We start from the raw sequence: 27,285 nt of genomic DNA, 5'->3' as shown, positions 1-27,285 counted from the left end.
AAAAACACCAGACCTAAGCGTATCAGAGTGTCAGATAGTACAGACACACATCAGTCGTAAATGTTCACAGACCAGTTTTCTGCCTTCTACAGGAGATCGACACCAGTCCCGTCCTGTGTCTTGTGACAGTGCAAATCCCAAACGAGGCCTGCGATTGGCTGGTGGCCGGCACCCAGTCCGGCTCTTTGGTGGTCTTCAGCACTCTGGATCCGTCAGCTTGGCACCACCTGCAGAGTGTCCCGGACGCTGTCACCTCGCTCTACTTCCATGTGCACCCCTGTCGAGCGTGAGTATCTGTAAAAACACCACAGACGGTTTCTGCAAGTGTGGGTGAAGGTGCTCAGTGACGTCTGGGGTCTGTTTCCTTCTACACTACAAAGTACACTTTTGCCTGGTGGGGGACACTTGAAGAGAAGTCAGGGGATACATGGTGAAAACATTCAATAAAATCATATTTTTTTTCATTATCTTGATGTTCAAAGTTTTTGTAAACAAACCAGCTAAGGTATTAGAACCAGTATTACATGTTTGAAGATGATTATGCTAAACACCCAAATCTGAATACAGTTAAAAAACCACGTCTACTGATAGACGGAACACTTACTCCACATCATATGTGATATGCGTTAATATAAACCATATTGATACTATATATCATTTTATACAATAATACTGTCTTTTGCACACTCTGTCTACATATTCTTACACTCATAGTATATTATATTATCTATTGTATCGTCAAATACTTATATTTATACCCGTACTATATATCATATAATATATCATACTCTTTGTATATTCTTTGTATATATAAGTCTATATACACATATTTATACATGTGTACATGTTATTATTATTATTATTATTATTATTATATTTACTATTATTATTATATATACTGTTGCTGCCATTATTACTATATACTGCTATTATAATGGTATAATTACTATCATATATAAATATATATTATGTTATATTATATACTATATATACTGTACTATTTTTATATACTGTCTAACAATAACATTACCATCATATCATCAGTACTATTACCATCATCTTGCCACTGCACATTATCTACCTATTTATCTTGTGTTTCTGTTTTTTATTCTTTCTACCTCAATATTTTTTATTTTATTCTATTGTATTGTATTTTAGTGTATTCAAATGTACCGGCTGCTATGACGACTTAATTTTTAAAAGCATACATTTATTACTTTTAATAAATAGATTATTAGCTATGTTGGGGAATGATCAGAAATTCATAATAATTCCAGTAAAATACAATGTGACTGCTGTGACTACAGATTCCATGTATAGATCTAAAATCTGGAATGTTCTGTATAAAACTGTACCTATCACAGTGTGACATGTAAGGTTATGTTGAAATAAACAATCGGCAAATAGTATTAATCTCCCCTTTTTTATTTATTTTTCCAGCCAAAGAAAGAATTATTTGCTGGTGGGGACAGCCAATGGACTTCTCACTGTTTATGAAGACTCTGTTCTCAAGGTAAACTTTCGATATTAAATAAAAGAACATCTGAAAGGATGATTTTATTTTGTCCGACCATTGATATTCCGCCATTTTGTTGAGAGGTTACTCCCACTGTGTCCTCCCATGCTGAACAACACATTAGGTATGTTTAGATATTTATTTCCTACTCCTCCTCTTCACAGAAGGAAAACGGACAACCGGTGAAAACTGTCTGTGTGGGTAACGCTAGCACACCTGTCATGTGTCTGAGCCAATCGGTGCATCCACTGGACAGCAGAGCGGTGTGGGCGGGCTGCGGCACAACGATCCGCTCCTTCGCGGCCGACTACGATGTCTCCAAGACCATAGATACTCGACAGGGCCTCGTATTCCAGTGAGTCCATGTCACATTTGTATTCACATTCTACTGTAGCAGAGGTGAGAAGTAATTTGTTCAAATATGAAGACGGACAGAGAAACGTGTGGCCTCAAACATAAATGTGGATGTTCATAACTAATGTTTCTGAGTCCTAAGGAGGTCATAAATATTGAGAACTTGGACTTGTTGACATCTTTTTTTAAACGTACTGCATCATAATACAATTATAAGTTAAAGGTTCAGTGTGTAGAATTAAGTGACATCTAGTTTCATGTTGCAGCTGAATACCCCTCACCTCACCCTCCCCTTCTAAACATGAAAGAGAACCTGCGGTAACATTCAGTTGTCATAAAAACTCACAAGGTTTTTAGTTTGTCCAGTCTGGTCTACTGTGAAAAAACATGGTGGCCTCTGTAGAGAGGACCTGCTCCCTGGGTAAATATAGTATGTATTTATAAAGGCCCATTTCAGGGTAAAGAAAACAACAATTTGTGCAATTTAGATGAAACACACTAGTGAGAACATATCCTGGATTATTTCATATTTAAATTCTGCCAATAGATCCCTTTCATCTAAATCTTACACACTGAACCTTTAAGTGCAGCCTGAGTTAAAAGTTAAAATAAGGTCTGTCGACTGTCTAGACTGAAACAGTAATGTGTTTAACAGTATTGTTTTGTTAATGTGTTTGCGTGTGTTTGCTCTCCAGGCAGCAGCGGTCACTGGGTGGTGAGGCTTGTGTATCAAGAATGGTTGTGGATAAATACGTATACCTGAGCAAAGCTGGCTCCTCAAGAGTTGAAGTTTGGGACAAGAGGAGTGAGAGGATGGTGGACTCCATAGACTGTGCTCAGATCATTAGGTATACACACACACACACACTCACACATACACACACAACACGCCATTTCGACTGATTTGTGTCATTACCATTTAAAGATAGACGCTGCTTTGATCAGAAGGTGAAAGGTGCAGGCCATCACTGTCTGTCACCAGCAGCAGCACAGTGTTAATGAGTCCCCTCCCTGCAGACATGACTCTGGCTGCAGAGGCAGGAAGGGCAGCAAAGCCGACCTGCCAGCTGAGGCAGCCCCCTCCCAGGCCAGAGTGAAGTCCCTGCTGGTGCAGAGCGCTGCAGCTCTCTGGGTCGGCACTAGAGGGGGCCACCTGCTGCTGCTGGAGCTCTCCAAACACCAGACGCTGCAGGTCATCGGCCTTCGCTGCGACTCCATCCGCTGCATAGCCTCCGCACTCATAGGTGGGTCCTCAAGTTACCCATTTATCTCTAAATTGACATCTTTTTTATTGGTTGTCACACCAAATGATCAAATGATCTCACTGTATTTTGGTTGAGAAAGAATATTAAAGAATACAGAACATTTTGTTGAAGGGTAAGGGGTTCATATCACACTATTAAATAATATAAATGAATATATATTATAGAAGGCAGCGTCAGGTGTTGTTTGTGTCTATAAGTCAGCCCTGTGATAGACTGTCACCCAAAAGCCGAGAGAAAGGATGATTTGATTTTGATCCACATGCAAGTCCAAGATTCATTCATTACTCCAACGACATTCTGCAATAAGAATCTTAATGGTGTCCTTCCTGGCTTCTTACGGAGCCCTCGAGGGATCAAATCCAAGCATGTATTTTTGCATTACCACACATAATTTGGCATTTTCTCGCAATACTTTTCTTCCTCTGGTCGTTAAAACCATATGTATTAGCCTAGAGTTCACCTCAGGCCCCATTCTTCTGTGAACGTGTCCCGAGCCGGAGAGAAAACCAACTGAGCCTTTCTGAGTCCAAAGCAGTTCATGTAATCTGCACTGAGGTTGTGTAACCCTCCTACACATGATTATTGTTAGATTTCCCTGATTATAGACACGTGCAGTGTTAAATATCAGACCAGCCAACGTTACCAACCCAATCCCGATTAACCTTTTGAAAACCTTTGTCTGACGGGTTGACAGGGTCGGTTATCCACACTCTAACATGTAGCCTATTTTCACTAGTTTTCTTGGCGATGCCTTGATCTCAGAATAAATACAAGATACAGCATGCAGTTTGTAGTGAGGGGGAAAATGGAAGAATGAAGCTGAATCAGAAAAGAATCCTGCTTTAAACAGCTGGGTGATTAAAGTGTTACTTACTTTCACACACTGACGGTTTATGTTTGAGTGCCGAATTGTGTTAAACAACCCAGTTTTGTGTATCGTGTTTATTTTCCTGTGGACTTGATATTTTTGGACTTGTTGATGTAATCTTCACATGAAACACTGTATTTATATCAGCCTTTGTTCATGAACTGTTCCAGGTGTAATCATCTTTTTTCCCATGTACAGCAACACTGAACTGGAAGAATGTGGTGCTGGTTTTGGGCAGAAGACACCCAGAAGATAAAAGTCTGAGTGGTGAGTCCGATGGTTCATTGTTTGTCTCACACTTTGGGAGAACAGTTGTTCCGCCTTGTGAGTTTCTCTGCGTCAACCTAAAAGTGCACGTTTGCCTTTGCCCTCAGACGAGGGGTCGGTGCTTATGGTGTGGAACGGCATGCTGCCGAAGGAGGTCAGAGACCTGAACAGACACTGCGAGAAGAGAGAGCTGGTCGCAGCCAAAATGAGAGAGCAGCTTCAGCACCACTGAGCCCAGAGGTTTGCATGATCAATTTTTTCCCCTTTATTTCCCACTTCTCAATTTTCGTCATAACACTGCGTCAGAACTTACCACATTTCAGGAGATTTCAGTAGCAGTAGCAGTGGTTGTACCCCCACAAACACAGTCAGATATACTTGTAGCTGCAGTCAGCGTAATGACAGAAGCAGATGTGGAGGACAACAGGAGGATGACTTCGTTTTATCTTCTTGCATAACAGTTTTATCTTTTTTTACTTTAGTGCTACGAATGTGGAACTATACAAACTGCTAGTGTATTTGCACCCCTTGAAAATTACCTGTCTTAAACAGACAGCCCCTATTAATCAATCGGTCCATCTAATTTTATCTGTATTGTCCATATTCACAAATCAGTTTGTGTCTTTGGGTTTAACAAGGTGTGGCCTCCTCTTCCCTTTACCCACATCAAGATTGAGGAAAAACTAATCCCAAAAGACCATATTGACAGGGGAACTGAAAGTGTTTTTATCTTCTTTATCTACTATTCCTGATGATACATATTTTATGGTCCAAATGAATGCTTCCAAGCAGGTATTTAATAAAGAAAGAAATAAAGAAATTAGTGCTTATTTCATGTTTGATTTTGCATACATTTGCTATTCATCAATATAGATGGACTAATACTGGTAGTGGTGGTGGCAGTAATAAGCCTTTTGTTTTTCATTATTTTCCACAGAATTGCTGGTGGAAAAGGGATCATCTCTCCTGTGGACCGTCGTGTCAGCAGTTCACTTTGACGGGGAGGGTTCACCTTAATTAGCTGATTTGATTTTTTATTTAAGATGAACACTAATAAAATAATGTGCCACGTTTGACCAGATGAAGACGACCTTTGTTGTTTTCCAATGTGGACATTTTTCTAAAAGGGACATAGACGATTTATTTTGTGTTGCACAGCAGTCATTCAGGAGGACCTCCTGCTCCTCATAATGCAAATTGTTCAGCTGGAGGATGAAACAGGAAAAAAGCCAAAGGAAAAAAAGCCTCTTAAAGTGTATATGTGATTATTTATTCTCATGTCTATGTGAGCAGGGAGCTCAGTCACTCCACATCAGACTTCTCATAGTGCTTTCTACATTTTGTATTATGGTCACTGTGTTAATGCTGGTGTCAAACAGGGCTAATTAAATGATATTTTATGAACTCTCCTGGCCCTGTGTACATGCTGTTGTCAGAGTATTATTTTCAGAAAGAACCATGATGAATGGAGAGAAGTGGATGGAATATAATGGTTATCACAGGCTTAAGCACTTCAAAACACATTTTTAGTTTATTGACCTAAACAATTATAAAATACTCATAATTAATTCTAAAGTAACCAGTATCTTCATTCTTTGTATGTGTAGATTCATATTCATTAATTATTGTTATTTACATTTAGAGTAAAGGAATGGTGACAGCCAGGTTGGGAATAACCAGACAAGACCTAAACAAAAAAGAAGACATCTGTGGCAGGGTGTGGACCATTTTGATCTTTAATCTCGACAGGGAAAAAAAGACATTGCATTTTAAGCCATTTCATGGAAAAAATATTTACAAGAGGGATTCAGTCCTCACAAACATTGACAACACATTAGTAAAAAACAAAGACGAGAGTTAAGGAAGTTTGAAGTACTTCTGAACATTAAAAACATGGTGCTCTGATATCCAAACTATCAAGATAAATATATTTATAATATTTATATTATATTTACAGAATACCTTAAATATACAGCGTCCATCATGTATTCTATAAACAAATATAAATTACTTCGTCTCAAACATTCATGGGAGTGGTTTCCAGAGGTCATCCTCTCACTGTTTGAACTCAACTCGTGAACTCTCACCAGCAAAAAGATGATCAGTCTCGCAGTGTTAATACACTGCCGCTAATCTCAGGACTTCTAAGCCAGCAGTTAGGGGTCATAATCTACACGCCCAGTTTTTACAGCAGGATTAGATGCTGGCTTGATTAACACACCCCCCAACAGACACAGGCTCAATCTAAAAAAGGACCTCTCGACCCCGCGCAACTGCTCCTTTGCAGACTCCTAAATGCAGATCCTTGTTCAAGTAGGCCTGGTGGGACGTCCACCTTATTGCTTACACCTGTTCCCTCCTGCAGAATCTGCACTGAGGAGGAAGCAGAGGGAGCAGGAGACGCAGAGTAGTTTGGGACGCAGCCGGGCCAATGGATCATGGGTCAGATAAGGGTGATGTTTCCTCCCACATGTTGTAAAGTAGACAATCACAAAAAGGTTCAGAGACGACAAATAGAGAGCAGCTACGATATCTACAAAGATATATAGTACAAGTGAAATATACATTGATGATACAGCCAACTAAACGCACGCAGAGGGGTGGAGGGGGGGGAGTGGCCTGCCGGTATGGCCGCATAGGGCTTACTATTATAGTCAGTCTATAAGTCTGACTCGGGCATATCCGGTATGTCGGCCATCAAGTAACCAATACCGTAACGGCCGTTAGGTGCGGTGTCAGCGTCAGGGCCGCCGCTGCCGCTCTGCTTGCGGTAGATGCTGTTGCCGGGCATCGGCGAGGGCGCCTCGCTGGGCGACTTGCCCTGAATCAGGCTGGTGTCGTCATCCTCCCCCGGCCGGGCGGTCTCTTTGATGATACGTCCCTTTTTGTAGGAGACGGTGGAGAGGCTGCTGGTGTTCTCATCGATGATGTTGAAGTAGCGCAGGCAAAAGACCACGGGCACGGGCATGATGGCCATCACCACCAGGGAGATGCAGACTACGATGCCCCACAAAGGGAAGATCACAGTGTGCTCTTTGGCCTGGAGGACAGACATGAGGAAAACAAGTTATACAGAAGGAAATATGGAGGACGGACAAGTGGAATTACACACACAATGATGAGTTGACAACAAGTAATTTCCTCTCAGTGCTTCCATGACAGTGGACAGTGGCTCATTAACAAGGTTTCCCTCAACAAAAGAAAGGTGGTAAACCATCCAGATTGTGAAACAACCAATCTTGTAATTAATCAATATATTTGCTATTAAATATATCTCACTTAATTGTTTATTTATATTTTCCATGAAGTTGATGTAATTAAAGTCTGTTCTATAGGTAGCAAACAGATGTGGGCCACTTTAGGCAATGATGCAGCACTTATGGCTTTGTGGCCAAAAAACTAAATGGATGTGGGCCTAAAGTTGCCCACTGGTAAAATAGCAAATGTGGGTCACTTCTGGCAAACACGCAATCGCTCTTAACAAGGAGGAAAACGGATGCAAAGCTGAAGTGCTCCCATGAGGCGAATGGTGAATATGGCCCAAATAGCACAAAACAAATTCGGGCCACCTTTGGTTGACATGCTGTATTGCTACGTCTTCCTTGCGGCCCAGATCTGGCAAACAAGAGCAGCCTGCCCAAGATGTGAGGGACGTTGGCTGAATCTTGGCCAAAACTATTTTGCTATGTGAGAATTTAAATGTTGATAAATTGCCAGTGATCACTGAGTCAACAGTACAATGATTAATCAAGGAGTTGCTGCCTTCCTCTGCATTTGTATCACTGATATGACAACATGAATGTGTATGGTTTTCAAGACTCTTGAACAGAGGAGGAATATGAAGATGTCACCCTGGACACTATCAAATGGTTTTAGGGATTTTATACATTTTGTATCAAATCTAACATTGCAGATTATTTTATGTATTAATCAGAGCTATTGTAATGAAAGTTATGTTGAAAGTCTGTGCCTAAATAAAAAATGATGCCCAATCATTCTGCAGGTGAGTAGTGTGAGCATTACTGCACATTAAGGAGAACAGGAAGGGACACTACCTCCCATTTTGTCCTTTGCTCTACTTACTGGGGGTTTAAAATGGATCTGTGATCAAACATTGCATGTCTGAGTGGTAGACTACACACCCTGTTGACTTTCCCTTGGTAAAAGGATGCCTGAACATGTGTTTATCAGTGAAAACTTGGTCATCCCCTGCCTTTCCATTTCAGCTAACGTCTCATTTACTTTGAACCCTTTAATTTGCTTTCTACTTCTTCCAGCCCCATCCTCCTTGATCTCTGGTCCCGGGAGAGACCGGCCGGAGACGTTGACTCACCTCTTCCTCTATCCAGGCACTGTAGCTTGGCGGCGTCATGGACAGCTGGACGAAGCTGGAGCACAGGAGCACCAGCAGCAGGATGGGCGTGATGTACTTCCACATGTAGTAATAGAAACGGTACGGCGTGAAGCCCAGCATGTCCTTCAGGTCTTCAAAGAACCTGAGAGAGCGGGGGCAGCGAAGCAGTGGGAGGTGAGATCAGAAGTTTGTGGTAAAGAATCCAAAATCGTTTCTTCTTTGTAAACCTGATGGCCTTTGTATGTTGTGTATGTCTTGCCTTCACGGCTTCATTCAAATAGATCAACTCAGGTGCACGAATACAACAGATGTATTTATGTTTTAATAATTATTTAAAAAATAATTATTAAATCATCAAAATGCTGTATAAAAGTTTTTTGTCCAACACTATCTCACTTGGAAACGTGATAAAAAAGGTCTGCTTTTTAATTGGTTTAAAGGGTAATTGTCAGTACGAAGTTAGATTCAGCACATACCTGCTTACTTTCGCATTCTACGTAATTCATACAAACTTCAGACTATATGCAGTTGATGATATTGTGTACGTACTTTTCACATCCGTAAACCCAAGCGACGGCCACGTTCTCCAGAATGACCACGATGAGCAGAGGCAAAGTGGCCGAGTAGTCGTCAAACATGGCCACAAAGTAGTTCCCTGAGCGCTGAACAAACAGGAGGCCAATGGAGAAGGCCAGCACACAGCACCCCACTGCAGGAGAGATGCAGGTACTGCAGTTAGTTAGTGTGCATACACAGATACTCTACAGTACAGAGCGGGTCACTGAGTTCACATTCAGATCGGATTGTTCAAATAAGAAGTATAAGAAGCACTAAGAACAGCTAATACATGCATACATATAACTTGTATATCGTTTGTGGCTGGTAAGTGCGATTATATTTTATGGTTGTACCGTAAATTATTGTCAGTAACTTACACCCAAACTAGCAAGTTGTAATAAACAGAGCTAAAATGCAACATGTTTAATTAGAGCGGGAGCCATTTAAAGCTGTCGGAGGCCAATGAGCAGCCGCATGGTCCACATCTGTTCACTGCAGTGGCCATTGAGCCTCAAGCCTCAATTATCAAAACTTGATGGTAGAATTTTTTGTTTTTTAATTTTGAATATGTGTTCCTATCTATTGCCAACGTAGAGGACAAACCAATCTGATATTTTGAGAATAAAGTTGTAATTTAACAATAACAAAGTCATAATGTTAAGAGATTAATGTCTTTATTTACAGGGATGAAGTCATAATAAAGTCCTAATTTTGGCTATGACTCATTTTAGAGAGGAAATATCTGAGGATCAATCTGCTGTTTGTTAGAATGAAGAATGTGGAGCATATTTTTAGGTTACTCAACCTTTTGTCACATCAGCACCACTTTATCATAAATATCTGGACAAAAGAGATTGTGGGAGAAACTGAGTCTATTCTGAAGAAAGATCCACACAGACATTCTCTTTTGTGGAGGAGGAAATCAACTGTAAGGTTTTCCCACATTACATCTGTGTGAGTGTTTAAGAGGTTTCATAGTTTGACAATGGCATTGGATCCATATAAGACCTTTATTTTTTAAATCTCATAACATTTCTCTTCAACATGGCCCTAATTGTGGCAATATTTCTGTCTTAGCTTTTGATGTCAGTGAAAAGTAGCATTTATGTTCCAAAATTAAGAGAAAGTCTCATTGCTGACGGTTTGAGACTTTGTTCTGGAATCATAACATTATAATAAACTAATTTCCCCTCTCATCTTCTCTAAGTGTTGGTGCTGATCTACCAGGGCAGTGCTAGAAAAGGACAGACGTTTGATAAACTGTCATTTCTTTGTTGATGATCAACTTTATAAATATGAAAATAAGTGAATATGTGACTATGCAACAACCCAGGCAATTACAGCCCCTAGACATCCTGCACATACAACGAAACACTTTCAAATGTAATGCTACTTGATTTAAAAGGCTAATCGGTCAAATTTAACTTAGTATGAAAGAAAGAAGGAACATTGTTGTTCATTATTCATCATCTCTGACCTGTGAGAAATTCCTTGCGGACTTTGAAAGTGTCAATCAACGGAGTGAGGATGCCCTCGATGGTGCCGAACATGCTGCCGAGGCCAAGGTTCACCAGCATTAGGAAGAACATGACGGACCAGAAGGGCGATGCTGGGAAGTGGGTCATGGCCTCTGTGAAGGCGATGAAGGCCAACCCTGTGCCCTGGACGGCCTGTCAGGGTTGAGGAAGAAGAAGAAGAAGGAAAGGAAGTAAGCATCTTCACTTTACCTAAACTAAGATCCAGGCCTTTACTTGAGGTAGGTTAATTCATACAGACATTATGAGTCTTCATAGCTCCTTTCAGACACGCACTAAGTAAGAGTTTCTCCGGACAGCCCTCTACTCAAAACTCCAAAGAATGTCCAAATGAGCCAATGTGAGAAAACAGCAGGAGATCCTCTGCAGGATTCACCACGAGTTAGTGAAAAAGCAAACTCAGGAAAAGGTCAGGTCAAACCTCTGCAGACATTCTCCAGAGATCATGTATGAGAACTTCTGTTCTGTATGTCTAATGAAAAACTTACAAATAATCATAAAAGTGCTGGGTTTTATCAGCAGCTCGTCATCATTGAAAGCTATGTACTGGAGTAGTGTCTGGCTGTTTTACAAAACAACAGGCGATTTGCAACTTGACTTTTGGGCCATCAAAGAAATATCTAACCCAGAACTACCACGACTGACATCCCTTCAGTTAGAGCCTCATGCTATCTTATTGTGCATCAGATTGGCCACACAGAAAATATTGTCAAAAAATTACTGAATCCAAAATGTTTGCCCTACTCTTAAAATGTTACTCTTGGAAAATAAAATGAATGTTTTTAAATTGATATGTCAATTACACTCCTTGCCAATAGGGGGTGCTGCCGCCCCATCAGCACCCTGTTTTTCCCCTTTAGTGTTTGTAGAGACTAAACAAACAGTGTTTGAGTGGAGCTAATCTAAATGGGTGCCCCTGCTTCACATTTACTTGATTCTCAATTAAATCTTGGCAAGAAAACAAATAAGTATTTTTAAAGAAATATTGATAATTTCCTGTCGATCAATATTTGGATGTGTTTTTCTCTTTGTTTTTGCACAAACCTTGTTGAGCTCGTCCTCGATGCTGCAGGAGTCCAGACCCAGGCTCTGGTAGTCGGTCTCCTTCACCCCTTTGAAGATGGTTATCATCTGACCGTAGTCCTCCACACTCACCAGAGCACCCTTAGTGAGGTTGATGTGGTGCGGGATCAGGTTCTCCTCAATGCCGTTACCCAGCAACCCCACAATCTTATTAATGTTCCTAAAAAACAGACACAAGTAAATGATGATTAAAAAAGACCCATGTCTTGGTAGGACTGGGTCGATAAGGCCAAAAGTGATATCGAGATAAACGTTTTCATATGAGTTGGAAAACATAAACACTAGAAGTCTGATTAGCTTTTTTTTAAAGAGCCACAACCGCTGTTTGATCGTGAGGGACACTTACTCTCAGATCAGCCCTTTACTGGTGGACAGTAAACACAAAGCCTTAAATATCTGAACGTGACTCAGTTAATACTCACAGTGCGACACACTTGCTGCTCATGATGTTGGCTTTGAAGCCCAGCACAGCGAACACCACCAGGGTGGCCAGCACAGAGGTGAAGAAATTGATGAAAGACACCAAGACGGCATCGAAGTGGCAGTTGTTGTCCCGTTTGTTGTAGCTGGAGAAGGCGATGACGCCGCCGAAGCCGAGACCCAGGGCGAAGAAGACCTGCGTGGCCGCCTCTCGCCACACCTTGGCTTCCAGCATGATCTCCAACTGAAATAGAGCGCAGGCAGATTCAGTGACACAGTCCAATTTTAGCAATGTCTTTTATGGAAGTAAATCCATCTCATCAGATTTAGAAATCTTCACTTTTTATTTTTTCAATATTAAAAAGTTAAAAGTAAGAGGTCAGCTAAGTTGCATTTTGACTTTTCGACAGACATAGAGAACCACTTCCCCTAATTAGAAACGCCAGTGTCACATGATCAATGGAGTGAACAGTGATTGGCTGAATGTTTGTTCGATTCCAGCCAGAATTGATTTATATCATCGACTGCTGCTTAATTGAAATGAGCAGATTGTAAATATAAGTTTATATCACAAATTAAGGTTTATATTTTACTTCTGAATTTGTATTATTGATAAGCAAAGGTGAAAATGAGTTATTGAAAATTTGAATTGAGATTAAAAAAATATAAATACATCATTTCAATGACAAAAAAATTCAGTGATTAAAGATTTACTGTTCTGTATATTTAACATATAAGATGTGAGGTTTGTGTTTTGAAATTGATCAAAATCTGTGAAGACTCACACGTATACAGTGATAACATTAACATGCGGTGCTATAGTGTGACTTTATGTCATTAAACAAACTGATGATCTAACTCTGTGACAGTTGAGGCACCACACGTGAACCCACAGCTGTGAATACATGAACTGATTGTTATATTTTAGAAGATTTATGAAAAGAGTTTTTAAAATCTGAATGGGACTGTGATGCACATTGTGTTATTTTGGCTGGGCGGGGGGGGGGGGGGGGGAAGCATATGTTTTACATAGTGTAGTTCCTTGCTTTGTGTATGTTATTACGTATTATGACTAAGTCTGTGTGTGGTCTGTGATTCACGTGCTGCGACACATAGAAACCCTTCAACAATGAGGTTGAAAGTCAATAATTGAAACAATAATAATCCTTGAGTGCACAGAATGATCTATTATAAGTGGCTTTAAACTCACAGGTTCATCCAACAATGTTTTTTTAATAATCAACATTTATTAGTCTGTGTTTTGCAGCCTCTCAGGACACCGTGTCTTGCCAAATGACAGCTGGTGGCTTGACAGTTTCCACCTGGTAGATTCTCTATTACAAAAGGTCTCACACTGCTCGCCGCACGCAGCAGGACTTTGATGTGCGCGGGAGACGGTGGCAGCACATGTTGGCTAAAATTGTAAAATATCAGCCAACGAGACTGAGCCGACACATGGGACGCGACAGACACACACTGCTGTGGACGAGCGTCTGGGGCTGGTCGCCTACATAAAGCCTCAGTGACTCCAGTTGCTATGGTGACATGGTTTCACAGCCCAAAGTGCCATTGGCCTGATGCTGCAGAGGAGCCGGCCTATTACGCTGCAGATTGAATTTTGGAGTGCGACACCTTGAAGTCGATCCAATTTAACAGAGACTGGTTGATTAAAAAAACCTGACCTGCAGACGGGAATATTCAAGAAGCATTTCTACATTTCTGACACATGCTTCTCTCTCATGAAGAACGTAAACGATTAATCCGTTTGTTTATTGACAGGAAATAAATTGTCAGCTGTTTTGAGATTAGTTGTATTGTTTCACTCATTTCACAAGTAAACAGGAAACAGATCTGCTGGTTACGGTTTTGTTTTTTTAAATGGAGATTATAATCTTTGTTATCTGCAAGGTTAGGGTCTAAGCTGCACAAAACAGGACATTTAAATATGTCAACTTGGGTTCTGGCTAAATATAATCACTACTTTCTGACATTTTATAGACAAAGGGATGGGTTGATTATTTGATAATGAAACAATTTAGTTGAAGAACAACAATCAAATGGTTAAATACCACGTGGAAATATTCGTAGTAAATTTCATTGACTTCCCAACAGTAGTTTTGCTCTGAATTGTATTTTAAGAGTATAGAGACATGCTGACTTGCATTACCTTTGGTGTAAACATGTGCCGAATCCCATCGACGGAGCCCTTCAGGAGCAGAGCCCGAACCAAGAAGCATATCAACACAAGATATGGGAACAGGGAGCTGAAGTACATCACCTGCAAACAAACACATCATTGAATTAAAAAACACTTGCCTGTAAGCTTGTACCTCAACAGACACTTTGCATTGTTCAAGATGTCAAGAGAGTCACACAGTGTCTTGGAAACTAAGAGCAATGGTGGATACACAGCAAATAACAAAGACTGTCACTTACAGCTGTATAAGGACCAAATCAGTTTTGAGTGATCACAAGATACTAAAAGTCAAACAAAGCTGAATTCAAATAAATGTTTTGTTCATAGCTATGAACTTGTTTCCAGATAATGTTTTGCCTGCACAGATTTGAAGTAGGCCCAACAGCCCTATCTAAACTGCAGGCTGGTTATGGAAGTTTTACTCTTAAATAGTTTTACTATTCACCTTTTTTTTAACATCAAAGTTGAACATTTTAAGTTCTGGACTATGAAGAGGGAACTAACTGCTGCTCAGTGCCTGATCACATGTTGAGAGTGAGTAGCTTATGCCTTTAAAAAGCTGTAAAAATACAAAATGTGTTCTTCTTGGTAAATGAGACGGGGAAATGATGATATGCCATTACATTTTCTTTTGTTTCCTATTGATATCCTGGTCTCGGATCTAGGTCTGCAGTTGAAGGATGAGTCTGGGGTATGTTTTAAAATATCTGATCTTTTCTGATCATTTTTAAAGAATGCCCCAGGCAAGGTTGTTAACTGATATCAGCCAGAACTGGTAGCTCTAGAGTCTTTGCATGCCCCTTTGTCTCATTATTGTGCTAATCAGACACTGGGCCCCATGTCATTTTGAGTTGAACACTACACGTTTCTAACCCGAGGCCACCGTCTGTATAGACAAGATGGTAGTTAAAGACTGAGCGCTGTAATGAGAGCCTGACTGAGGCGCTACCCTGCGACACATGGGTTTACAGGACTAACAGAGGGGTGTGGGCACTGGGAGATGGTTTGGGGTTGAGTCATGTGCACAGTTGGTGATTCAGACCCACTGCGTCTCCTACATGGTGGTCCATATGTAGACCTGAGTTAGGCAGCATAGTGTCACATCTTAAAGGGAAAGGTAAACAATGCATTTGAGTGGGATTCATTCATATATTTTAAAGTTTCACCAAACTCAGAGTCTCTAACCTGTGATCATAAAAGATTTTCATGGAACTGACTCTGAGGCAAGTGTCCCATGGCTATGTTCCCTGGTTATAGACAGTTTTGAAACCTAGGGTTCCATTGCCAAAGGAAATCATTCTGGGGCATTTTCCTGTTCTGCAGTGATCACAAGTTGCTCTTTCTTTTAGTTTCAAAGAAATGCCTCAAAGCTCGATCTATTTATGACAGCACAGATACAAAAATAGTTTTCTGTTAACTGTGAAATGATGCATTAAAGGCGATAAATCTGACGTCAATACATTCTTTAACTTAAAACCAACAGATTGATTTTATGTTTTATTCGAGTTGAATTGGTTTCTAAGCAGAGTTGAAAGCTTTGCAGATGATAAATCCCCCAATATAAAGTAAAATGTAACAATTTGCACATTTGTTCACTCAGTGTTTGTCCTTTTCGCAGCTGCAATTCTTGTCTGAGCACAGAGCTCGAGTTTATAAGAACACAATCCCAGTCAAGTCAAACAGGCAGCTATTCTCTGTGATAAGCAGATATACTGTATCTGGTCCTTCATGATGTCAGTTTAATGTTCTGTCATGTTTTGAAACATAATGTTTCATGTTAGAAAGCATTTGCTTCTTGCAAAGGTCATATTCTGAGAACTGCTATCACTGTGTTATCATCAACAGTTAGATTTTCCCCTGAGAACAGAAATTCACACGCAATCGTTCTTCATACACAAAGAGCAAGTAATCTGCAGACTGCTTCACATCCAACAGACCAACGTTCAATGTGTCTCAACATTATTTTACCAAATCTATGACAAGCCTGCTCTCTCCCTCACCAAAAGTTGTAAAAAAAAAAAAAACTCCCTCTCCTTTGGGCCATGCTCTTGACAATCAAACAAAGCAAGAAAGGGCGCGTATAACCATGGCAACCAAAACAGTCTGATCCCTTTCACGCCCACCCACACTCAAATGGGACAGCAATGCAGATCGCGGTTAGGGATATTCCTTGGAAAAGGCTTTTGTGTGAACATGGGTGGAGGGGACATTATTATTCTTTTGTACCACGAGGCCTCGACTGAACTTCAAAGACACTTGAATCTGGCCCCTTCAGGGGAAAGTTCATTCCCATTTCTATTCTGGCCAACTTGAGAGGCCATCCAGACACACCAGGTAGTTGGAGGACGATCATCAAGCTCCAAATGTACAATTCACCAGTAGCTGGGTTTTTTTTTTTCATAAACCACAAAATAAACGTATATTCTCGCTTTAACAAATCATTTTGTTTTCACAATGGCAATGGAAGTTCTCATTAGTTCTAATACGACTCCTCTGACAGAGTGGCAGTGGTGATTGTGAGTGTGAAAGTGATTGTGGTTATCAGTGACATTTCTTGCCAGGAAGCAGTATGTGGCAGACAAGGGAAATGAGACTGTGGAACTCTGTGAATCAGTTGAGCCACAGCCCGAGATTAAAGCTGTGTTTTTACTGCAGACATTTATCTTGTTTTGTCTTAGACTGTCGTGGAGAATGGGCTACAGAAGGCCAATGTGACCACACCATCTCAAGAAACTACAGTTACAGTTTCTACAAGGTTCTATATTGTTTTTTTCCACAAAGCAGAATCTTTTCACCTAAAATATATTCAACACATTTGTTTAAAAACCTGAAGACAATATTGTTAAAGCTGTAAAACAAATTTTCTCAAATAACGGTCAAAAAATATGATTCTAGTTTATTGCTGTTTTCTTGCTCCCAGTCTTGTTTTGTGAATTTGAAATAATAAAGTTTATTCAACATAAGATTGAAAACACAGGGCAGTGTATTGCAGCCACCATGACAAAAATTTAGCTTGGTCCTAAGTTACAAACAAGAAGGTCTCTCGATTGAGAGCCTTTATTGTCATAGTATTGTACAAAATACAATAAAATTGTAGTTTTGATCCTCAAGTCTATCAATCGTGATTGCTTTAGATAAAAAAGTACAGTGTAAACGTAGACAATTGTGGAACTTTTTCTCATTTGGATATTTATTATAATAACAACATATCCATATCATTTGTTAAGGAGGAGAAGATATGTTTGTTTTCATGTGATTTCATGTATTGATATAACAAAAGATTTTCTTGCAGGAGCTGAGTCAGTTGTATTTATCCCATAATAGAGAGAAATTATCCAGTTTTACCATGAAGTTAATAATTAATAACTTTTTTTTGACACCAAGGCAGAAATACACTGAGTGGCAGATAACAATAACCATCACCAACCTAACATTACATTAGCTAAAACCATTGCAAACCTAAATTTCAACAGCCAGAGTGCAACATGAGCATCCCATAAGTCCATGTTTCCAGGTCGTTGTTAGATGTCAGTTCAATATGCTCACCTTCTGAGAACTCCAGTTTGGTCTCCACCAAGTTGTCTATCTAGTGACAGACAGGTTGCACACGATAGGTTTTTCAGAGCCTTTGTGCTGGAAACAGTTCCCTACAGATGCAGCTGAGACGAAATCATACACTTAATGTGCTGTAAAAACCAAAATAATGACCTATAAGAGGCTGAAAAGCCCAACAGATCTGCGGGATGTTAATTCTCCATGATTTTGGCTCCATTACAAAGACTTGTTTCATTGGGTTAAGCTCTCTCAAGCTCATCTATGAACTTCATCAAGACCTTTTTCTTTTGGAGAGGGGAAAAAAATGTAATCGCAGAAATACACCGGATTAATGTTGACCCCACTCTTTGTCATAGCCAAGCCGATGCCCAACGTAAGATGTGGGGATAATATCAAAATCAAATAACTTCTGCATCAAAGATTACTCTGGGAACATTAAAGAGTGCAATCATTTCTCCAATTAGCGCAGCTTGACTGTGACCTCAGCTAATGCTTGTCATATGATCCGAGAAAGTGTGGATTGATAAAGATCACCGGTAGAAAGAGAAAAGCAGCGGGGCGAGTTTGCAAGCAAACTCCAACCTTTAGCCAGTGGGCTTATCCTTCCGGATGCTAGTCACGCTACTGTCAGCTTCGGTATACTACACTGAAGTAAGCTGAGCCAGAAATCCCACACAAGATCACATGAGCTCCCAGGATCATATCAGAGACCATATCATTAGACAACCCAAGCCAAGTCCCATTACAGTAGTCACCAAGCAGTGTGTTAATACCAGGCGCCCATTCTGTGTGCCCTTTATAGGCCTCTACTTTAAAGTGAGCTCATTATGTGAGAGGATTTTACAAAACACTTGGCAAGAAATGGCCATTTGTTTCTGTCACTTTATAAAGTCCAAGAGTTACATCTAAGCGGCTATCAAGGCCAAGCTGGCCAAGCCATCACAAGGAAGCTGTACAGCTAACTAACCATCAAAAATATATTTTCTGGCTACAAAATCTACTGAGGAAATGAAAAAACCCTAACAGAAAATCAATTTGTGCCTACCTTCCCAGAAGACTGGATTCCCTTGATCATGGCTAGGCAAACCATGGACCACGCAATCAGCAGGCACACCGTCATCTTCCAATTGAGGCCTCCTCCCTCAGAGATGCTGTCGGAGATGTTCAAGGCCTCACGGTACCAATAATAGGTTGTGGCCGAGCTCTTCTCACACTCCGGCACCACATCTGCGGACAGAAATGTAAAGAGTTGCCTTGGACCTCTTTATTAAAAGTAGCCTCTCTTATAAGCTCTGTGTTTCACAGTTCAAGCATGACAGGGAGTTAGAAGCTAGAGTGACAATGAATTGCTAAGGGGTTTCTTTGTTATGTTTCTCACATGTACTGTTATTGTCCTTCACAAGCGGACACTCATGCCATGGCAGAGGTTGCTGGAAGGACTGGGAGAAGTAGAAGAGGCTCCAGCTGATGATGACATTGTAGTAGAGAGCCACAAAGAAGCAAACCTACAGGAAGAGAGCAGATTGACTTCAGACACACTGAACCAAAAACAGGATTCTTTAATCATATCACCTTCTTACATATTGACAAACATGATGTTCTGTTTGAGTCCCCTTTGATGATAACATTTTTCTTCCAATTTTCACATGAAGGACCAATGTACATTATCCTTATGGTTTCCAATTTGTGATTCCACATTTTAAAAATATATTATTTGTTCCAAAGAATCTTTCTTGAAAGCCAGGGTTGGTATTCCTGGATAAGAAGGCTGCACTGAAAATATGCAACTGATACATCCCACACAAGCCAATCAGCGCTCTGGTCAGGCCTACACCCCCAAAACACATGAACGTGCACTGACTGACAACTGCTGGAAGTCAGATTCAGTTTCCTTTATTGATGGATTTCCAGAAAAAGATAATTACTCTTTCAGAAACAACTTACCAACTCTACCTTTAAGCAATAAAACTAATACACAGTGTCAAGACTCACCATACAGCTGGCAAAGCCGATGCCCCCCAGCCGAGGACTGATGTAGTTCCACACCCCAATGCTGCCCCTGCGGATACGCTGGCCTACGGCGAGCTCCAGGAAGAACAGCGGGATGCCAATCAATATCAGCAGGATGAGATAGGGCACCAGGTACGCTCCTGCAAGTCCAGAAAAATACAGACAGCAAGTTAGACTGAGAACACACAAGGAGAGGAAACTGTAACTGTGAGGTGACACCACTTTTAGTTCCTGAAACCAGCCCTGAGGCACATGGGCACAACATACACATTTTGTAACTGGTCTTTATCTCTAAATCTGTGTCACGCTGTATACAAATTCACAATCACAATGTATCACAGTTTTTACAGTAGCCAAAACTGGAAAAACTAAACACCATTTGAATCAATCTTTATGACAACTGAAGGCTAACACAGGTTCTCTTTCATTTTGGAAGGGGAGGGTGAGGTGAAAGATTATCAGCTTCAACATGACACTTCACCACTAGATGTCACTAGATTCTACACACTGAAACTTTAAAACATGTCTCCACCATAAAATCTAATTATTTTTATTATGGGGACTTACTTTGTGTCCCCAAAAGGAAGTCAGATTTACATCCCCACAACATACCTCTATCTCAGCGAGAACACTGGCATAACGTATCCCCTAGCTCCTTACTCTAACCTTAACCATTACAACAAAATATCTTACCTTTATCCAAACCAAACCCTAACCTTAAATTCAAGTCTTAACCTCCAAACAACTCTTTGAAAAAGTGAGGAACGGCTTCTCCTCACTATCCCAAATGTCCTCAATGCATTTCGTTTTTACTCACAATGGTCTTTACACAGACATAAGTAAGTACACAGACATAAGTACACACACACACACACACACATACACACAAATTACTATACACACGACAGCTGAGCTGCAACTGTGTGTTTCCACCTAATGCGTCCCACCACGGTGTGTGGTGCAATCAAATAATCCAGGAAACCAGCAACGATGCAGAAGTCTGAAATTACCTAAATGACTGTGGGATTTACTTTGGGCAACATTACACAGACGACGTTGCTCTCTACAATTAAGGTTTCAGGGCGGATGACTAACATTAGGACAGGCGGTAATGAGTGTGATGTAATGAAGTACAGAGGGGGCACGTCTCTCATGACGGTCAGAGTACTCATGAGCCGTACGACTGTGCCCATGACCTTCTGAAGAGAACTAAGAGAACCTCAACATTTCTTTAGAGGAAATGGCCGGTGGTTATATGTGTTTAGGGGCAGTTATTGAATTTATGTGGCTGTTAAGTTCCTGCTGCATACGTTGTGATGCAAAGAATATTGCAGCGAGCAGGTTATTATTTTCTACTTATGTCTTGACAGGACCTTCCACCATGGAAACCTGTGATACATTTCTACATCATACATCATATTTCTAGGCCTAGATCTTACTTTTTTTCACCTTTCTCAACCCCTACATCAAAAAGTACCATAGATGAGTCAACGAAGTGCACTGTGAGTCACTGATGACAACATTCAACCTTCCACCATGGGTCTATTGTTTTTTCATCCCTGTTTTGACAGAGTATATTGTTTCATCTGGCCGGACGCTCATTCAGATCCTTTCCTGAGTCCTGCTGCTGTCCCTCCCAGCTTTGCTTTAGGTGGGAGTGGTCACAGGCAGGAAGTAAATATGTGTTTGTCTATCTTTTGTTTCCAGTGTGTGTGTGTGTTTGTGTTTGTACAGTATATTCACTGGATTCTAATATTAAAACGTCTAATTCTGGTTCACTGAGTAGAGGGAGGCTTCAACATCAGTCAGACTCATACCCCCCACTGGTCTCCATTGTCTTTTAAAACTGTCGACAGCGTCTCTCTCTCACACACACAAACAGAGACCGACATGTTGGCAACACTTTGATAAGCCTGATAAGAGCAAATCTATCTTTTCTTAAAATAGTTTCCTGCAGTCCTCTTCACTTATGCTGTGCAGGTGAAATAGCTGGTTTGTCAAGTCAGGCATCTTGTGCAGTGAAAAGGGGAGTGTATGATTTGAATGCATGTTTTATAAGAAATGAGATGAGATGATTCATATCAAAACTACCTTGAAAAACCTTCTATTATGAACATCTTCAACAGTTATATCCTTTTAATCTTTGATATTCAATCATTTACTTACTTATTTAATAATAATAATAACTGAATTGTTATCAGTTAATTATCCTTTTTTTTTATTTAGTCTCTGCTCTATTATCTTTATTATTTTATCTTTCTTTGTTTACCTGCATTCAACATTTTCCGCATTTCCAATATAGGAGATTTACGATAACATTTCCTCAGTCCCTGTTATTAATGTTTGTGCATGATTGTCTGGTGTTTTGATTCCGTAAAGCACTTTGTTTAACATTGTTTCTATGAAACGAGTGTACAAATAAAGTTTCATTAATTACTTTTGATTCTTAATCTGTATAACCATAGGAAAAACACAACGCTACATCTTGTGCTACCGCTTGTTACTGTTTCGTGTTCAGGTTGTTCTGGTCAATACTTCAGCATGTTATTAACAAAGCAGTTCAAAATGAATTAATGAGGTAATTAATGGAGAGCATAATCAGCAGACTACTCAATACAATATTTTTTTAAAGGAACTGCTGTAGGCCCCGAAGACAAAGGACCCCTCTTTTCTCATCACACTGCCATAAAAGAAAACAGCAAGGAGATGAGAGATGATGACATGCAAACACATGTACTGTCCATAGCACATGAAGCATACGTTTTCCTGCTGTGTGTGGATAATGCAACTAAAACATATACAAAATCCAGTCTTACATACAAACACACACACGCACTTACACACGCACACAGACCTGCCCCAGCCCCAGATCTGACATTTTAATCTAATTACAGTTGAAAACAGCAGGGGGACCAGAGCTGTTTAAAACAGACCAGAAACATGACAGGGTCGAAAGAGAGTTGATTTGAACTGAATACATACACACACACACGGAAGATACTAACGGATGGATCTTATGCAAATCATGTACAAGAACACACTTGTATGGATGCAAACACACACACACACACACACACACACACACACAGAGAAATTTTTTATTTGTCATCCATAACCCGTCATAATAAAGTCCCCTGTCTGCTGAATGTCTCAATACTGATCTTTTAATTTAATGGGTCTTAGTTTTAGAGCCCGTTGTGACATTGTATCTTATAACTAAAATGACTTGTATCGACAGCTTCTATCTTGTCTGGCCAGCGTCTGTGAGACAGTTTCATTTAATCAGCTTTCTCAAGGCAGTCAATGGCTTTACCTAATCTCCAGGTGGGAAGTGCAACACATTATTATTGTCCTGGAACACACACACACACACACAAAAACACACATACTTTTTGGCAGATTGTTCTTTACAATGAACATTTTTCAACCGGTCGTTCCATGTCTATTTGTCTATTTTAGGAACTTTGGGAGTTTCTGAGTCATGTGCGGCCAAACTCTATCAGCAGTTCTTTTAATATTAAAAAGAAGCTTGGAAAGGACTTCAGTGTTATAATAAAAACTGCATGTTCTTTTTGTGAATTTGGGGCCTAATTATTATTCTGATAATATTCAGACTGATTCATAAAAACAAAGAGTAAATCCGAACTTCTGGTTACTTGCAGTCACGTGGTTTCTTGAGTCAACATTTGATCTCTGTAATAACACGTGAAACATACAGATGTGCCAACACTTTTAGGCGTCTAATGCCTCAAGAACTGGCAGCTAAGTCATCTCTTTTTTGTCAGAGTTACATTAAGGCTCCGACCCACAAGACTTGCCACCATTATGAGGTGATACTGTAAACTTGGATCTGATAAATCCTCCTCAGTTGCATGTCAGCACAGTGAAATACTCACAGGTTTACTACACATTCATTCTAATGTTACTGATTTTGTAACCGAAGTCTATTCTTCTGCTGTATACTCTTTTACACAACCACAACTGGAATTTTATTAATCACTAGACTACGACCATTGTCTTTCTGATGGGACAAGAAACTTAAACAGTCAGTGTCAAGAACACTAAAGCAAACTGTGGTTATTACCCAACCAGTTCATTCTTATGGTTGTATGGTTGAGTATGGTTGTGTACATGCACAGTTTCTGTCTTAACTACTGTGTGGTGGGAATATTAAACAGTTTAAAATCATGGACAAGATTATGATACTAACACATGGAGCTGTGCAAAACTGTGACACAAATACAAACTTGATGATTCAAATATTTCTGTTCCTTGTAAATGTCTTAGTTTTTAGTAAGTTTATGTTACCCATCCATATTTGAAGAGTTCCACTGCTCATTGTGTTAATGATGTGACTGGGACTCACCCCCTCCATTCTTCTGACACAGGTAGGGGAACCTCCAGACGTTACCCAGGCCTACAGAGAAGCCGACCTGGGCCAGGATATACTGGAGCTTGCTGTTCCAGGCTGGACGCTCCTCTTCCTCGCCGTCCGAGCCCCCTTCCTCCACATCACACTCTTTCCCTTCCCCATCATGGTTGTTGACGATCAACGAGCTCTTCTTGAAGGAATCGTCGCAGGCGTCCTCGTTGGAAAGCAGGTCCTTGACAGACTCTGTGACATCGTCGTCAAGCTCTCTCTTGACGGCCTTGCTGTTTTTGGGCATTTGATAAAGCAATCAAGGCGAAGGGTGGAAAGTCTTTTCAGTCAATGGGCTGGAAGGGCAGGGCCGGCGTCTGTTAACAGTCACTATTTCAAATCTGTCTCTGCACAGCTACAAGTTTGAAGGAGTTTGGGTTCAAGGGCACGTTGGGTTTAAGACAGTTCGTAGAGGTTGAGTGATAAAGGTCTTCAGTTCTTCATTATCACCAAATGTCTGTGGCAGAAAAGAGGAAACTGCAGTAAGTAACAGGAAAATAAAAAGTAAAAAACTGTGGTTAAAACACTGGCCCAACCAGTTCTGATGAACAAACACTTACTAACCCTCTAGTCATCAGTGTGTTTGAGTGAGTTTTGTGAGTCGACTTTCAGCCTTTAATTTCCCTGCTAAGTTGCCGACAGACGGGTTTCTGGCAAATGAAGACAGGGATAAATGAAACCTGTACACACCAACCTAATTATTAAAATATTTCAGTCTGATTTCAATCATATGTTTCTTCTGCAGTCATTAAATCTTAACTTTTCCCCTCCCTACTTCTCCCAGGCCAGAGAGTTTGAGTCCATACAATTATGTGCACATGCAAATCACATGGTCTGGTTGGGGCAGCAGAATCAATGAATGGGGATCATTTTATTGTAAGTTAAAGGTCTGAAGGAGGAAAGAAAGAGGCTCTGGAACATTAGCCTGGGGGACGGTGACTCTGTGACCGGTCGAGGTGTGGAGACTATCACGTTTCAAGCCTTCTGAATAATTGAAGGCAGGAGGCCATTTGCATACGAACCCAAACACGGTTTCACCACAGCTGTGAGGGATGGGGAAACCTGTCATATGTGAGGGGATGACGAATTGAAAAAAGGAAATACCAATATGAGCAGACATGCATCTTCTATAAGGGATAATGTTCGGAGTGATCACAATAGTCTGCAGCTGTCAGGGATGGGGAAACCTTGAAGGATGTCAATAAAAAAAAATGTAAATAATAACATGAGCAGACATGTGCCACTTGTCTCTATAGTCTTCGGGGGAATCATAGTGGTACGCAGCTGTCATGGAAGGGAAAACATTTAATATAAAATACAAATTTGATCTGACAGGTGCCACTTCCTAAAGGATAGTATTCGGGGGAAAGATGCTCCATAGCTCTGGGTGATGGCCAAACCCTTCATACATGACCGGATGCCAACTTTCAATAATAAAAATACTATTATTATTATGACTATCTCTTCGGGACAATGTGCAGGGCTTTGTTTTAGTGTGGATAATAATAACATGCAAATCCCTTGGATTTCAGCATGAAAACCTTCCAGGGTGTGGACACTATATATCCAGACTGAGGTGGGATGAAGTGCGCATCATCTCTCTCTCCTCGGGATTTCATCACCCTTACAAGGCGTGTTGGTTTCACATTTTACAAATGTACACGTGTGATTTTTTTTTCCTATGAAACGCATCGATGTTCCGAGGTTGCAGAAAAAACATGCGCACCCCGAGTTTCACCGAGTAGCGGATTAGTGGATTAATAGACCCACTTCGAGGATGCTAGATTAGCCTGATCTATGTGAGGCGGAGGCCGTCGTTTCATAATCCAGTGAAGGCACCACAGCCGTGATGCTGAGTAACCTTCACCGCACTCATCATGGAGACTGGAGTCAAACACGGCCTCGCGATCACTGAATGGACATTCAGGGTGTGAGGCTGATGGAGGCGCACAAAGACACACGCGCTTCACCATTTTCTTCCGGCCGCACATGACTGAGGAATGATGAGTCAAAAGAAACGGACCGGTTTGGAACAAATGCGGATGGACACACACAAAGAAATAAAATCACAACGATGCCATGTGGCACGAGCCGCTCCCAGAGGAAGGCACAATAATGAGAGTCCACCCCCCCCCCCCCCTCCCCCCCACCACACCGCTCCGTCTGCATGACATCCGTGTGAGGTGTTTCATCATTCACGGGCCATGCAGACACATCCTGCGCACTGGTACCCCACTCAGCCTCTCTCACGCAAACACACACACAAACACACACGCGGGCACAGAAAAACACCTTGTGCGCCCTCGGTAGGATGCTGTGGAGGGAACTCACCCGTGTGGATGAAACAGTCGTCCTCTTCCGAAATGATTCGTCTCAAGGAATGAAATTGTGAGAGCACATGCATGGGGCAGGCATTATCACTTGCTTCTCTGTGGACCAGTCCGACCTGTGTGTGCAGCTACAGCCTCAGATTGCCTAAATATGAGCGCGGCCCACTCAAAGGGGGGGGGGGGGGGGTCGCACCGCCTCTGACGCGCGGACAACACAGCCGATGGTCACGTTTCCATATGTCACCAGATGGGAATCAGATTTCCCCACTAGAAGGCATTACATATTAAAGGTATTGACAATCAAAGATTTATTTAAAAATCAGCGCATTGTCTTCCTGTAACCACCCCTTTCCAGCCAATTTGGTACATTCCACTACTACCAGGAAGGGGGGTGGCTCATGGATGAATGCAATGTGCCTCTGTTTATAAACGCTCATTTCCCCACTGGATATGTATAGATTTCGACATCATGCCTATTAATGACCCCGCTGTGTCCCCATAACATACACAGTATGCAGGAGTCCAACCGCACGAAAACAATGCTTTTGGTGGA

At 40.9% G+C, this 27,285-nt stretch overlaps 2 protein-coding genes across 2 annotated transcripts in view; one reads left to right on the top strand and one right to left on the bottom strand.

The window, feature by feature from the left end:
* The window catches only part of lrrk2 (leucine-rich repeat kinase 2), a 38,809-nt gene extending 33,135 nt beyond the window's left edge, over positions 1-5,674 (top strand). Inside the window, 8 exon segments of the mRNA XM_053426273.1 lie at positions 90-286; positions 1,441-1,513; positions 1,681-1,871; positions 2,566-2,718; positions 2,888-3,114; positions 4,202-4,270; positions 4,378-4,510; positions 5,208-5,674. Of these exon segments, the coding sequence (XP_053282248.1) occupies positions 90-286; positions 1,441-1,513; positions 1,681-1,871; positions 2,566-2,718; positions 2,888-3,114; positions 4,202-4,270; positions 4,378-4,502 (1,035 nt within the window). The 3' untranslated portion in view covers positions 4,503-4,510; positions 5,208-5,674.
* A 309-nt stretch (positions 5,675-5,983) lies between these two features.
* slc6a15 (solute carrier family 6 member 15) lies at positions 5,984-26,866 on the bottom strand. Its single transcript, XM_053427812.1, has 12 exons — positions 26,734-26,866; positions 24,349-24,859; positions 19,965-20,122; positions 19,351-19,477; positions 19,018-19,199; positions 14,388-14,498; positions 12,223-12,464; positions 11,762-11,960; positions 10,660-10,852; positions 9,174-9,333; positions 8,604-8,766; positions 5,984-7,310 (listed from the first exon to the last, which is right to left on the bottom strand). The coding sequence occupies exons 2-12, from the start codon at positions 24,647-24,649 to the stop codon at positions 6,930-6,932; spliced, it is 2,217 nt and encodes a 738-aa protein (XP_053283787.1). The 5' UTR covers positions 24,650-24,859; positions 26,734-26,866; the 3' UTR covers positions 5,984-6,929.
* Between the last annotated feature and the right edge of the window lie 419 nt (positions 26,867-27,285).

The sequence above is a fragment of the Pleuronectes platessa genome, chromosome 7 (genome assembly GCF_947347685.1).
Source record: "Pleuronectes platessa chromosome 7, fPlePla1.1, whole genome shotgun sequence".
Lineage (NCBI taxonomy): Eukaryota > Metazoa > Chordata > Actinopteri > Pleuronectiformes > Pleuronectidae > Pleuronectes > Pleuronectes platessa.
This window is presented reverse-complemented; position numbering and strand designations above follow the sequence as displayed.

Excerpts from the sequence above, each read along its gene's own strand:
- slc6a15 (XM_053427812.1), bottom strand. The coding sequence starts at position 24,649 with ATGCCCAAAAACAGCAAGGCCGTCAAGAGAGAGCTTGACGACGATGTC. Across the intron at positions 14,499-19,017 it reads GAATCCAGTCTTCTGGGAAG|GTGATGTACTTCAGCTCCCT; the intron begins GTAGGCACAAAT and ends GTTTGTTTGCAG. Across the intron at positions 8,767-9,173 it reads TGGGTTTACGGATGTGAAAA|GTTCTTTGAAGACCTGAAGG; the intron begins GTACGTACACAA and ends CCGCTCTCTCAG.